Source organism: Leopardus geoffroyi, chromosome B1, assembly GCF_018350155.1.
Source record: "Leopardus geoffroyi isolate Oge1 chromosome B1, O.geoffroyi_Oge1_pat1.0, whole genome shotgun sequence".
NCBI classification, from domain to species: Eukaryota; Metazoa; Chordata; class Mammalia; order Carnivora; family Felidae; genus Leopardus; species Leopardus geoffroyi.
In genome coordinates this window covers 50,953,798-50,969,664 of record NC_059327.1, presented here as the reverse complement: position 1 = coordinate 50,969,664, position 15,867 = coordinate 50,953,798, and the positions used below count along the sequence as shown (strand labels likewise).

General features: G+C 41.6%; 1 protein-coding gene across 17 annotated transcripts in view; it reads right to left on the bottom strand.

The window, feature by feature from the left end:
• MSRA (methionine sulfoxide reductase A) overlaps window positions 1-15,867 on the bottom strand; it is a 547,769-nt gene that overhangs the window by 243,010 nt on the left and 288,892 nt on the right. For all 17 annotated transcript variants that reach the window (XR_006708415.1, XM_045461958.1, XM_045461927.1 and 14 more), the window contains one exon: window positions 3,684-3,788. Coding sequence is in view for 16 of the 17 variants with exons in the window: in XM_045461958.1 (XP_045317914.1) it covers window positions 3,684-3,788 (105 nt within the window). In the remaining variant the exon portion in view is untranslated. The remainder of the gene's footprint in view (window positions 1-3,683; window positions 3,789-15,867) is intronic.

Here is a 15,867-nt window from a genome sequence, read left to right as displayed (position 1 = left end):
CCTCTGGGTTCCCTGGGAATATTAAATTCATTGACACCCGCTTTCTTCTGAATTTATGTTTTTGCTTTTAAAGTTCCAATGTTAGCATATACTTGTTTTAATGATTTCAGGTTAATATTTTGGTCTTACACACATTTATCTGAATGCTCATTTGATCTAGGTACATTCAGATTAAACTATTTTCTGCCTATAGAAATCTATTTTCTCTATGCATTAGCCAAGAGGCTGGATACTGCTGCATTTTATAGACAACTTGGTGATTTAGCACCACCTAACAAAGTGCCTGGCAAACAGAGTAGATACAAGATAAGTGTCATTAATGACTGATAGTCTTTCATAGCAGTTTAGAAACATTGAGATGATTTGGTATATATTCAAGCCATGTATCTCAAATCTTAAACCCCAATTCTTCAATCTGAATTACCAAGGAACCCCAGAATCAAACCACCAACAGGTATTGAGAAAACAATCTTTAATGTCCTCCACTTCATGTCTGAGTCAATGACAAAATTATTAACCAAATGGCTTTAAACCTCTAATTCATAGAGGTCATGGTTGACCATGAACATGGTTAACTAACAGTGGCTGGATATAATAAGCACAATGATTAAGTTGAATGAGTGGCAAAGCAGTAATTTTTGTGGTGGTTGTTGTGGCAAGTAGTAGAAACCCAACAAACTAGCTTAAGTTAAAAAAAGATGGAGACGGAGGGTAGGTACCTAGTAGCTCTCATAGCTGAGAGGACCTCAGTCTCCTGAAGGTTCTCTCTTCCTATCTCTTGTCTCCCAGTGTCTCTTCCCATCTTCCTCCCTTGCTTCTTCTGTGGACAAGCTCTTTCCACATACAGAGCACCTCCACCTCCCCAGAAAAGGGAGAACACCTTTTTCTCTCACACAACAGTCCCAGAGAAGGGCTCCAACTGGTCATGCTTGGGTCCCATGCCCATTCCCTGAATCAAACACTGTTGGCAATAGAAAAAGATACTGTGACTGGCCAGGCCTGGGTCATGTGATCACTCCTTTCACCCTATTTCCAGAAGTGTCATGGGAAACTCTGGAATACAGAAAAAGATTGTTACCATGGCCCATTACATTAAACTATCCAACAAAAGTAATCCTAGTAATAATGTGGGAAGATCAGATATCTTGCAATTTAATACCTGTGACTATATATACTGCATCAAGCAATATTGTAAGTAGAAACAGACATATGCGAGGGTAGAAAAACTATTCCTGTCCATGCATAATTTTTCTAAAATATCAGTGAAAAAAATATGTACTCAACAATCAAATCCTATTGTCTGTGAACGCTGTCAGTAGCAATTTCATCTTTTGACTTACAGAATTGAAGCTGAAGATTAACCAGATGACCTCTAACATCCCTTCTAGTCTATGAATCTACAAACCCTCTGTTAGAATCAAAATACCTCTAGAAGAATAGTATACCAAGCTATACTTTATGGAACAGTGTCATGGGCTGAATTATATCTTTCCCAAATTCATATGTTGAAGCCCTAAACTCTAGTACCTCAGAATATAATTTTACTTGGAGACGGTCTTTAAAGATTAAGATTAAATCAGGTCATTTGGGTAGGCTCTAATCCAACACGACAGTGTCTTTATAGGAAGAGATTAGGACAAAGACACATGTGAAAGGAAGACCATGTGAGGACCCAGGGAGAACACAGACATCTACAAGCCAAGGAGAGAAGCCTCAACCCTGCCGACCCCTTCCTCTCAGACTTCTAGCCTCTTCAATTGTGAGAAAATAAATTACTGTTGTTTAAGCCACCGGATCTGTGGTACCTTGTTATTAGCAAACAATAGAATACACAGCAAACAAAGAATTTGAAAGAGGGCTGAAGCACAGTTGAGACAAATTTGATATGTGGGATGGGGAGAACAAGAGGTTCTTTTAAGGTTCTTTTAAAAGTAGAATTCCCTCTAAGATTTAGGGGCCAGTACTAGTGATATAATTAACTGAGGTGTGCTGGTAAAGATGTGATAAAATAGGTAAGGAGTTAAGAGAAGAAAGAAGAGAGAAGTGCATGACAGACTTCACCCTCTGAAATCTTGCCAGGGCTAAGCATAAAGTGATTCTATCAGGACAGGACATTATGGATGGCCAGGCCAAAGGCCATGTACCTAACCTTGTAAGCCTGTGGGGATCCTGTCTCCTACATGACTTCAGGCTTGCCTGGGCTCTTAATGTGTATCTTCACTGAGAATTTTGGAGCTCTCAGCATCTGCCATGACCCTTGGCTTTGAGAGCCAAATGCCTGCTCCACCTGGGTCAAAGGCCCACCAGCACAAGCTCTTAGCCATCATCACTCTTGTTTATGATGCTCATTGTCAGAGCCTCCTGCTTGAGCCAAGACTGAGTTTGTCAGACCTGCCTTTCTCATATAATAGGCCAGTCTAGTAGTCCAGACCAGGGTGACATCTGAATCATCTCATTATAGTATTCTTGCCCTACTAGTCTTCTACCTCCCCTGCCCCATACCTTATCCCTCTACTGCTAGGGACTCATCCCCCTATGTCAAACCAGACTTCACTATAATGGAACTCCTGCTCCTGGCTTCCTTCCTAGGCCTTCACCCACCCTGATGGATTTGCCTGGATCCTGTACCTGCAGTCCCCTGGCTTATTTATCATTTTACTATACTTAGCTCTGACTTTTGCCCTCTAGTAAATCACCCAGGCACTGAGTGGTTCTTAGAACCAGAACTCAGGGCCCACCATCCTGTGCTGCTGGGGTCATATTAAAATTCCACCACAAAGCACAATGCACATTTGGAAAAACCGATCCCTTCTTCAGAAACAGCCAACAGAGCATACCCGCTACACAAAAACCTGACACCAAAGGGAAAATATTTTTGTTAAATAGACTGATTGCTAAATGAACAGGGTTTGTGAAAATCACATCTATTATATAGGACTTTTCAGTTCATAAGCCTCATAATATCAGATCATCATATTGGCAAGGCAGTGCTTGTAAGGCTGTTAGGATGAAATCTGGAAATTGCTTCATTATTGAATATTACAAATGATATTTGCCAACAGGGGATTTGTGCTTGTGTGTGCATTCAAATAAAATTTCTGGCCACCATTGTTTATAGCCCAAACATATTAATGTCTCCATATAACAAATCTCAAAGAAGACAAATGAAATATGTAAATAACCTAAGCATTGTGGACCCATTGAATATTGCATTTTACCTTTATGTTCTTTTTTTTTTTATCACCCACAGACATTTAAAAAAAAAAGAGCCTGATAATGTCAAAAGATGAGAAAGGCTAAATTCAGGGAAATAAAGGAACCATAAATCAGGAAAACTTTGGAGCTGCTAGAAAGACACTTTAATTTTGTAGACAAAAGACTGCATTAAGGAGGAATAATGCAATAATCAAAGGTGAACGAATCTCTATTGTCTGGCGTCTTTCTCTGTGGGAATTTTCCCACCCCTGACAGCTGTAAAGGGGGGAGGAGTGCAGACTGTGGCTGCGCCTTTATTCTCTCCCCCCGGTTGCTCCCCAGCCCCTCCTCTTCTCCGTCAATAAATGTCTGCAATCATATTCTTGAGCTCCTGTGTGATTTCAAGGTTCATCTCTTCCATGCAGCTCAAACACTAATTATCCCAGCTGTAATTAGTAAGATAATTAAATACTGGCTCACTCATCTACCTTGGGTCGGGTCATGATTCTCCCAGAAGACCTTGAGCAGTTCCTCAAAGCTGATGCGTTCTGGCTGGTACACCACTCGGACTACTTCTGCATGGCCAGTTTTTCCTTGAAAGAAACAGAACATACAACCAAAATTTACTGACAACACCAATTTACTACAAGTTACTCACTTCCAAAAAATCACCAGACAAGGGCTAAAATTCTTCCCTCCTCCGAAGGAAGGGTGGGAGCATAACTACATTAGCGAATGCTTTCATAGTAAGTCTGTCACTGGTTCTTTTTCCATAAGAGCACACAGTTGTCCTCTGGCAAGCTTCCTGAGGATGATGACTTCTTGTCATTGTGCTCTAATTATTTTTTTTAATTTCATGAGAAAACAAACTTGGGTTTTCTTTTCTTTTTTTTTTAATCTCACTCTTATCAAACCTTATGCATCCAATCTGACATAGTGCTCATGGTTTGAAACTCTGTGAGGGGAATGAGCCAATTTATTTTTATCATCACCACACTGTGCTATATGCAGTAAGTTTTGCTGCACTAACAGAATGAGATGGTGCCAGATCAAGAAACCTGTAACAAGCAGGCTTATATTGCATCAGATAAATTCATTAATGGGGGGACATATTTGCTGTGCTGTTAACACAGAGGCAAGGGTCAGGTTCACATACCCAGCGGGGTGGTAAGTGTTTTCTCAGTCTAATTCGTCTCGTGGTAAACAACCGCTGCAGCAAATGTGTCTCTGTTAGCATGCACATTCTCAGAGGTGGTCCCCAAGGTTCTGTAGATCAGGGAAGTGGGTATTTGCACTTGTATCTATAGAATTCATACCCTGCCTTATTTTACGGTGTTAGAGTGCAGTAAGTGATAGAAGCCTCCATACATATCATTTCTATATTTAAATTTGTTTTCCATCTCTTTCCAGTCACCTTATGCATAGTTAAGAATTTAGCTTTGCCTAAAGAGATATCTGGCCTTAGCCTTGGCCCCTGGAAGGTAATTTATGTCATACCTGATAGGAATGTCCTTCTTTAAAGTGGCGCCGGCCACACCAACAGTCCTAGGGTGGGAGCTGGCCACTTTGAATCATAGGGTAGGGTTGGCCATACCCAACAGTGTTAGTTAGGTTCAGGGCTGGTCATGCCAGACAGACCAACCTTGTGCCGAGAGTAGGGTCTTTGGGTGACACAGCATCAGCTGACCCAGAGACAGAATTCAACCTTGTGGGCAATCAATCAATCATGCCTGTGTAAAAAAGCCCCAATAACAACTCTGGACATCAAAGCATGGGTGAGCTTCCTGGTTGGCAATACTTTTTGCATACTGTCACACATGGATGCCAGGAGGGTAATACATCCTGACTACACGGAAGATAACACAGAAACTTTGCACTGGAACCCTTCTAGACCCTGCCCTATGCATCTCCTCCTTTGGCTGATTTTGATCCATACCCTTCCCCTATAATAAACTGTAACTCTGAGGATAACTGTTCTCAGTGAGTTCTCTGAGTCCTAACAAATTCTCAGACCACACGGTGGTCCAGGAATCCCTTGAACTTGCAGCTTAGTTTGCAAAGTGTTTGCCCATAGGTTGTTAATCTCACCTTAATTCTCAACCATTTTACCATTGGAAAACTGAGATACACAGAAGTTAGATTTGCCCCAAATTCACATAGAGCTAGTGAATTTCTGGACCATAACCTAAAAACCTTCTGGTGTTTTGTCCAGGATTCTGTCCAATAAACAAAGCAAAGAAAGCAAAGTGAACATGAATCCAGAAAAAGAAAATAAAAATCTATTCATTATCTTTAATCTTTTTTAATATTTAAATTTATTTCTGATGGTAGAAATAATAATTTGCAAATAATATGAAGCTTAGAAAATGTGCAGAAGTATAAAAAAGAAAAAAAAATAATGTGTTGTAATCTGACCACATAAAATAAGTACTATCAACATTTTTTACACAATTCTTTCTGGATATGTACCAAATACACACAAGTGCACATGTGCTCATACAACACACACCACCACACCATGCACAATTTGCTTTATTGTAATCTCGTCATCATGCTTTTCTTTTACATACCAGCATATTGTTTGTCCCCATATCACCAAAATTTTTAGAAAAAGCCATTATAATGACTATATAACACTCCAAAGATGGTTGTACTATTATTCAATCACTCCCTGTCATTGGAGTTTAGACTGAATCCTATTTTTATCTATCAACATAAATATCTTTCCACATTTCCAAGACTGTCTCAAGCCACAGTTACATAAGTGGGATTTCTAAACCAATGTTTACAAACATTTTTAAGTTTCTTGATATCTAGTGCTTAAATGCTTCAGTAAAGTTGACCCAATTTTCTCTCCCTATTGGCAGTATATTTCAAGGCCAGTCTCAGTCACTATTATAATGTTTTTAACTCTTACCAATTGGACAATTGTACCCTATCAGTTTATTTTCAATGAATTTAATTATTAGTAAGGTAAAGAAAAAGGCCATGTTTATTAATAACTTTATTTGCTCTGATTTTGGCAATATCCTTTTTATATTGGGTTATATTTTTATTTTTCTTATTATTTTTTAAAAAGATATTTAGGGGCACCTCAGTGGCTCAGTCAGTTAAGCATCCAACTTCAGCTCAGGCTGTGATCTCATGGTTCATGGGTTCAAGCCCCACATCAAGCTCACTGCTGTCAATGCAGAGCCCACTTTAGACCTTCTGTCTGTCTCTCTCTGCCCTACCCTTGCTTGTGCTCTCTCTCCCTCTCAAAAATAAACACTTAAAAATAAATAAATAAATGAATAAATAAATAAAATGTATTTATATTTAAATGAATTGGTCATCTTACATAATTTTAATTCAAATACTATAGGCATGTAAGTAAGCAAAAGACAGATCGTATACAAACAGATATGAAAAGAATTATGGGAGAATTATGGGAAGAAGATACATTAAGTATAATAATGTTATTATAAACCACTTTTGATCCTACTTTAAAATCTTATTATTATTTTGTATTTTGAAATGTTTAAGTGAATGATTTAATTAAATAAGAATTAAACTCTCTAAATATTAAAAGTAGCAACAATGTGTAACAATTATGATAAATATATTTGGTAACAAAAGCAAAGAAAACCACACTAGAAATACAGGTAAAAGATGTAAACAGGCAGTGCATGTAAGAAGAAATAAATGTAAGTCAAGATTGAAAAATGCTCAACATTTTTAGTGATAAAAGCAAATAAAGGCATATTGAAACATGAACATACCATCTCGCATTACATTTTATAAAACTGCTTAAAAGTGTAACTAGCGCTGATGAGGAGACTATGAAACTGGCATCTTTACTTGGCTGGTGACAGTATAAATGACCAACTCCCACAGGCATATGTATCAAGAGCCACAAAGATTAACTCACCTCCACTAAGTGATACAGAAAATCTATCTCAAAGATACAACCCCAAATAATGGAAAAGATATGTACATGCAAAAAAAAAAATTTTTTTTACTCCATCATTACAATGCTGGAGTACTGTAAGATATCCAAAAGTCAAATAAAAAAAGAAACCAATTGGGGCACCTGGGTGACTCAGTCAGTTAAGCGTCTGACTTCAGCTCAGGTCATGATCTCCCGGTTCCTAAGTTCGAGCCCCACATCAGGCTCTGTGCTGACAGCTCAGAGCCTGGAGCCTGCTTCAGATTCTGTGTCTCCCTCTCTCTCTGTCCCTCTCCCTGCTCATGCTCTGTCTCTCTCCAAAATATATAAACATTAAAAGAATTTTTTTAAAGAAACCAATTATGGTATAACCTCATGGTGAAGTATCATGTGACCGTTACAATACAATGTCCTAACCCTAGTAAAAAGTGTTACCTTCACTGAAGTCTGATAAAACGGTAGGCACTTTACCTACTTGACCTTCTTTAATGCTCATAACAAGTTTTTTCCCGAGTTCTTCCTATTGTGGAAAATACACACAGCAAACTTTGCCATCTTAACCATCTTTCATGTGCACAGTTTGGTGGCATAAACTACATTCACACCATTGTGCTACTGTCAACCACCATCCATCTCCAGAACTTCTTTCACCTTGCAAGCCTGAAACTGTATCCGCTGAACACTAATTCCCCGTTTCTCTCCTACCCACAACCCCCGGCAACCATTCCACTTCTGTTTCTGTGAATTTGACCACTCTAGACACTTCAGAAAAGTGCAATTTTCACTTAGCACAATCCTCAAGGTTCACCCATGTTGCAGCAAGTGTCAGAATTTCCTCCCTCATTCTTAGAATGAGTATTATTCCAGTGTATGGATATGCCATATTTGACTTATCCATTCATCTGTCAATGGACATTTGGGTTGCTTCCCCCTTTTGGCTACTGAGAATAATGCTGCTATAAACATGGGCATACAAATATGTCTCACAACAATTTTATAAGAGAGATGCAGTCCCCATTTAAAGGTAAGACAGCTAAGTCCTCTCCACAAGTTTTCTCACACAACATCCCACAGCCAATAAGCAGGAGGATCTAGTGAGGTGCTCATTCTATGCCCGTAAGCCAGGCTCCTGACTGTAGACCGCTGAAGTCAGCAAGTGGCTGCAAATGTCATATAGACAGTGGCTCTATATGAGAAATCACAGCTGTGGAGTAATTGACATCCAGGCTGTCAAGACTATTTTACAGGATTAGGCCCTTCTTTTGTGGTAGGAATATGGGGTCAGGAAAGATTTCCATAAACACTTTCAGACATAATCTAAGCATGGACATTATTTGTGGAGAGGTTTAAAGAAGCTTGGTGGTTTAAAAGAAACTGCTACCATTAAAATTCAAGATCCATCTGCATTGACAAACAGTGGGGAGAAGCCCTCATCAAACTCACCTTTAAGTTTCTTTATTTTATTTCTCCAAAGTACAAGAGTCTGTGTAAAAATACACAGTGCAAATGATCAAAAGGATTAAGGGGTTAGGAACCACTTACAGAAATGCCCACGCCTCCAGGAACTCACCAATGTGCTAGGCTAATTTGATTCCCGGGACCAATCTGCAAATACTTTCTGGTGCTTCCAGAGATAAAAGGCTGTATCTTAAAATACTTTGAGCTGTTTCTTCATATAACATCGTGCAAATACCATGATAGATGTGATGTGCAAACATGCTTGTTAACAATTCACAGCAGCATCAGAGGGGTTCTAACATTGTTGTTCAAAAATGTCTTGAAATGAAAAGGACTAATGTCTTCTCTGAGCATTTCCCAGTGTTTCCTTACCCCATGAGCCCAAAGAAAAGTAATGAATGCAGAGAAGTAGGTTATGGGCAGTCATTCCTTATAAAACAAAAGATCCCAGAAGAAACCTAAAGGAATGTTTGGGGTGGGGGGAGTGGCGCTGAAAAATCTGGCACTCTGCAGTCACCTAGACCTCTGTGGAAGCCACGTGAACCAGGTGTTTTTAAAGGAGAATCCCAAGATAATTAGCCTGTCTTCAAAGTTCTATGTCATGGCTTTCCATCCCATGGGGAAAACATTATCTTCAACTCTTCCAGGTTAGTGTGATTTGTTTTGCTATACTCAGGCTAGTAAAAAGGGGGGAGAGAGCAAGAAGGTGGTCTGCCCAGTAGATAAAAACAGGAGACAGCCCGGAAGCTGGTGAGATGCAAGGGCAGGGGGAGCGTAGCAGAGGGCAGTGCTGTGTGCTCGTGGGGAGCCCCCACTCAGAAGCCACACACTGCCTGGGCTACCATTCTGAGTCAGCCACGTGGCAACTGCCTGACCTTGGCATGGCCAGGGACAGAAGAAAAGGGTGGTTCAAATCAGAGCTCCATGGCATATGAGCCATGCCTTCCCTAAGGGGCCCACATGCATTTTTGGAGGCCCTTTTATCTATTGAGTTGCTTCAGCTACTTGAGGAAACTTGCTTCAGTCTCCTCATCTGCTAAATGTGGAATTAGAACATGCCTCCACATAGGATGTAAGTCTCTCTAATTCTCTATGTCTTATTATCAAAAGTTGTATTATTATAATTATTCTCTACTCAGCTGGGGTAGAAGGGGAAAAGACTGGAATTAAAGTCACAAGAAGTAATTTAGACCATAGGTCTAACAAGTAGTTTGACACTTTTTTGACTGTGATCCCAAGTCTTCTTTTTTGGATAGAAATAAAAATAACCTCTGTGACAGAAGACTCATCAGGATTAAATGAGGTCATATGTGGGAAAGTACTGGGGAAGAGTAAAGCTCTCTATACATAAATAAGATTTCTATTGTTATTTCCCTTTTGAGCTTTCTTAAAAGGGATGCCTTCCCCATAAGGACTAAATCACAGGAGAAAACATATGATACAAGGAAGCTTCTAGTTCATCAAACTAAATTTTATCTCTGTAAGTGTCTAATTGTGATTTCATTCATGCATCTATTCTAGAAATAACAGCTAAGTGTCTACATCTACTCAATCAGGTGCTCAGGTGAGGTCCCAGCCGACACATTCCAGCCCCGATGGGAGCTGTAGTCAGGCCTTCATCCACACCAGGCAAAGACCCAGATTCCCATTCTTCTGATGAACTATAATGAATCAAGTGTGATTCCTCACCTTAGAATCAGAACTAAAAGACATGGGTTTAATGAGAGAGTTCTTAATTCAGGTAAAAAGAAGCCTCTGGAAGCAGTTTGGAATCTTGCCTCCCTGGAGACACTGTTTCCTACTATGCCATCACACCTGTCAACAACTTCTTTTGGACAAGAACCTATGTCCATCAGAGTCCATGATATTCAGGAGATGGTGAAGAGCCACCTGGACTGAGAAGAGCTGAAGGCCCTCCCACTGTCCCCAGGGCAGAATATGTGAGGCCACCTCTCTCAAGTCAAAGCCAAATGGCTGCAGGCCAGCAGGCGGCAGTCACAAGTGGTCAGAATCACACCGCTGGCATGATAAGCAAGTGAGCTAAGCAAGTGAATTGAGTTCTATTCCAAATTCTCAGTAGAAATGGTGGCTCCTTCCCCCATAGCATGGGCAAATCTGATGCAGAGGAGATTTCCATAAGGCGAATAAGCATGACCATCCGTGCCAAGGGCAGCTTGAGCCTGTGAGGGGCTCCTGGGTGTGGCGTCTGGCCTGAGCAAAAGGGGCTCCAAAGGCAAGCTGAGCAGCCCAGACCTGCATGGTTTGTGTGGATTCCTAGGTCCCAGGGTGGGAGGAAAAGCCTGGGAGGGCAGAGACTCTGCCCTCTAGAAGGGGGCCTGTCAAGGGCAGAGAGGAGGAAAGCAAAGAGAGATGGAAAGGAGACAAGGAAAGCAGGCTGCAGATAAGACCCGTGCACATGGTTTCCGCTCCTAGTATCAAGGTTCCTGGGGCCCTTTGCTGCTGCTGTGGGGAGGGTCGGGGAACGGTCGCCCACCTGGTCCCCCAGTAGACAGTATAGCCACATGGGTACCCCTTGCAGTGAGCAGGGCTTCTGCTGTATCTGCAAGGCAATGAAAGACCTCCAGGCCTGCTCGCTCCTCTCCCCATGTTGTGATCCAGCCATGAGCCACATATCACAGTCGACAGGGTGCCTGTCTAGACCCAGCCTGCTGGGCACCACTCAGCCCAAGGAAGCATTCAGCACTGTGCTTCCTTGGCTTGCCTCGTGGCCACCTGGCAGTGGTGTGACCTTGACCAAGCTCTTTCTTCTCTAAGCTTTCGTTTCCTTATCTGTGAAATGAGGATATTCATAATACTCACCTCAGGGACTACTGTGAGGATTAGTTTGATAATCCACAGGAAGCACTAAGAATAGTCTGGCCCACCCAATATTAGCTTTATTCATAACAGTATGGTTAGTATTGTTATTTTTACTATTGCCACTGTTATTTCATAATTTGGGGGGGAAGGTCCAGGAATCTGTATTTTTACAAGATTCCCCAGGTGATTCTTAACAGAGTTACTATTAAGTGTAAAAGTGTAAAAACCACTCATCCTGAGCCCAGTGCACCCCTTAAGCAGCCAGCTGTCAACCTCCCTCTCCTGGATCTCAGTGCTCACTGTCTTAGTTATCAGGAGGTGCATGGGAGTCCCACAGTCCTTAAGGAAGGCAGGCAGGCAGGCAGGCTGGATGGGAATGGGTGAGGAGGGAAGGAGGGAAGGAGAGGAGCACAGAGGAAAGGAGGAAGGATATTAACCCCTGTTAAAAGAATACACTGGAGGCGCCTGGGTGGCTCAGTGGGTTAAGCGTCCAACCCTTGATTTTAGCTCAGGTCATGATCTCGTGGTTGTTAGATCAAGCCCTGCGTTGGGTTCTGTGTTGAACGTGGAGCCTACATGGGATATTCTCTCTCTCTCTTTCTCTCTCCCTCTGCCCTTCTTCCCTATCACTTTCTCTCTCTCTCTAAAATATAAAAAATAAATAAAAATAAACATCAAAAAAAATAAACTGAAGGATACTGAACATCCTAAGTGTTTATCTGAGCAAACATCTATGCAAAATAGGGCAGTGACAAACAGGAAGGGGCTAGGAGCACTCCAAAGACAGGAGCTGGGGAGAAACATATAGAGAAATTGTGGAAGCAAATAAAGGAAATTATTTGACTGGCTAAAGCTGTTAGTTAGCTGTTTGTGATTGGCTGTCCTTAGCATTTTGGTTTCATAACCTTGAGGTATTTACAGGCCTAGACTGTGATTTGCTTATGTTGGTGCCACGCTAATAGACCCACCTCAGTCTAATGACCTCCTTGTTTAATTAATTTAACACTCTTTACAAAGATCTGTGGAATGAATGAGGAGGAGGTGGGTGATAGGAAAACATGAATAGCAAAATACCTTTAATAAATGTAGCATTTATTAAACTCCACACATTGCTCTAAACTCTTGATACAAATTGATGAAGTTAACACTCACAAAAACCCTGAGATAAGTAATATTATTATTCCCACTTTTTCAAGGAGGAAACTAAGATGCAAAGAGGTAAAAGAACCCAAAGTCAAAGATTAAGTGGCAGAGACTGGACTTGAGCCCACCATGACATGGCTCACAGACTAGAGGGCAGCGTGAGTAAGGTGGGTTTGTGAACGGGCAACATCCTTATCAAGACATCAGGTACAAGAGAAAGGAAATGGCCATTGTGGACAGAAGAAGTCAGAGGTGCTTCATGGAAGAGGGGGGGTGCATCCAGGCCACGGCCACGGTCATAAACAAAAACAAGATTTCAAAAAGGACAGGCAAAGAGACAGGGAGCTCTTTTCTGCTGCAACGCCACAGACCTGCTATCATGCGCTGTAACTGGAAAAGCCTCTTAGCTGGCTCACCCTCCAAGCTCCCCTGCTCAACCCAACATAACCACAAACCCCCCTGCATTTGGACACAGCACTTTATATTTTCAAAGTGCTTCTGGCTCCACAAATTCATTTTAGTATCACAGCCACCTTCCCAGGGCAATTAGTAAGATTAATACTATTGTGTCCATTTTATTGACAAGAAAGCCAAGGCTTAAAGAGATTGAATAACTTGCTTGAAGTCTCAGAGCTTGTAAGCAATTGAGACAACCGAGAATCTGACCACTGTCAATGGGCTCCACTCCCAGCCACTTCCCCCACAACTGCCCTCTGCCCAGGGGCCTACAGGAGCCCTTCTTGGCCACCGGCCTCTCCATGTCTCCAATCTCATTTCCCCACACACTCTCCCTGATCCAGACAGTCCATATCCCCATCCCCACCCCTTGCTGCTGTAGTCCCCCGGCCTGCAGTACACACCCTCCAGCCACCTGAAATCAAAGCCCTCCACTACTCTCAAGGTCCCTGTAGGTGCTGCTTCTTCCAGGAAGCCCTCCCTGCGTATAGGACCTGGACAAGAAGCACGATATAGGGGAAAAAGCATAGTCAGTGGGCTCCAATGGGATGTGCTTTGCTCAGATCCAGGCTTGCTGACTGAGTCAGGTCCCCTGAGGTCTCTCGCCAAATCCCTGTGATGAAAAGAGATGTATGTAGCAGGTAGGATCTAGTGATTCTCATAGAGGGTACTCAGAAAATGGTTTTTGTCTTCCAAACACCACCGATCCAGCCTCCTTCTTCCACTGGGAATCAGTCCCTCACCTTGTAACACTTGAGTCCTGACTGTTTTTGAGCGCTTGCTAAGTGTTTCGTGTATACAGAGTTCTCCTGGGAAAAGGAACCATGACACTGGCTCTTTTCTATCATCCCCCAGGACTGGGCACATGATCTGATATTAATAAATACACACAGATTGGAGGATCCTTTGTGCTGATTTTTTTCTGCCACTTATCGAGCCTTCATCTGGATGAGTGTCCACACTGGCCCCAGCACTGCTCACTCACCTGCCCAAGGACCAGTCTCCTAAATGGAATTATATATAAATGCTCTGTTCTGCCTCTCTGTCCCAAACTGCTGAATTCTATGTAAAACTCGCCATACCTACCCAGAGAAAGGTATTAGATACAACTAACACAACTTAACTACCTCACCGTGTGGGTCAGCATAATGTTTTATTTACTCACTAAACTCATAAATACTTGAATGCCTACTCAGTTCCAGGCACTTCACTAAGTGCTGGGGATTCAATGATGACAAGTGTTAATAAGGCAACAACAAAAACTCTGGAAGCCTGGATTTTGCCCACAGTCTGGGTCCAGGTAAGGAACTCCTCTTTAAAGAAAACGACCTGACCTATTTTATTTATCCTACAGGGAAGATGGCAGGGAGAAGTCAGCTATAGTTATTTTTTCATTAAATAATAACCATTTTCCAACTCCCCTCATTCTTCCCAGCCAACAAGACCCATCCAAACTGTTAAACCAAATCAAAGAGCACACAAAAAGATCCAGGTGTTTGAAGGGAAAGGGGGAGTACTGGATGACTAATACCTCCCTCTTCCCATACAAGATTCAAAACACTCCTTCCCTCTTGCTAATTAACTACAAAGAGGTAAGATGTCAGCTCAGTTTCATCTCCAGCTCCTGCAGATAGAAAATGTGATTTCCAACAATGTACTCATTATAAAAAAAATCCTAATACATCAAAATTGGGTGCCCTGTGGAGTTCATTATAGGATTTGAGGAGTGTCTATACTGTCATTTTATCTTTGCTTTTTTTCTTTTGTCTCTTCAGTCACTTAAAGTGTCCAAAGAGAAATATAAGCTTTCAAAAGCATCCTATTGATTGAAAAGTAGAAAAAAATCCTGTTGGAATAACTGCGATTTTTTTTCCGGTCCACCATGGGGAGACATAGTGGGGAATTTATAATCCTCTGGTGTGTATGTAATACAGGCACATTCTTCAGAGATTATTCTCTCAGAGGAATGCTATAAACATAGTTGAGTACTTGCTAAGAAAATTCCTCAAGAAAGCAATAAACTACAACCATTCATTTCTTTGTGGCGCTGGAGGTTTCTCACTGCTATGAAGTTAACTAGTGGGTAAGCAGTCTAGGAGTGAGCAGCTGACTAGTTTCTGTATCCAACATGCTGATTATAGAGGCTGACCTTCACACCCTTTGAGGTGTTTTTTCCAGAACAAGAAGTATATGAAAGGCTCTTGTAGGTGGGTTGATCGAATGTCCATTTCCTGGACCAGCACCTACTCCCAACTTACTATGAGGGGGACAAGCATTATGAGATATTGGTAAAACTAACCTGCCAACAAGGGATCATGGTACTCTCGCAGCCAAGGGAACAAACACACTTTTATTAAGGGTCTGATTAACACTTAAAAGGATATTGTATGCTTAGAAACTATGCCTTCTGGATGCTGTTAAATGACACCAAGTCCAAAATGAGGCCCATCTGTACCTTGTTATCAGTGGGTTACACCAGAAGAGTGGTTCACGACCCTATGCCTATGCCTTCTAATCACACTTTTTAAAGAATATTCTCATACCTCCCACTCTACCCCACACTGGAATTCTGACACAGGGGGCGTGGGGTCAGGCCTAGGCACGTGCATCTTCACAAAGCTTGACAGGTGCTTCTGATGTGCAGTTGGGAAAGAGAACTATGAAATTAGGTGTTTGATATATGAAGCTATATCAAGGGAGAGGAAATAAGACATAAGATTTTTAAAAATAATGTACAGGATTATAAGAGACTTGAAAAAGATCATCTAGCCAAATGCCACGTTGTGTTTTACCCCATTGCAACATTCAGATGACCATTTCAAGTCACAGGACACACACTACTTCACCAAAGTATCCATGCCATTGTT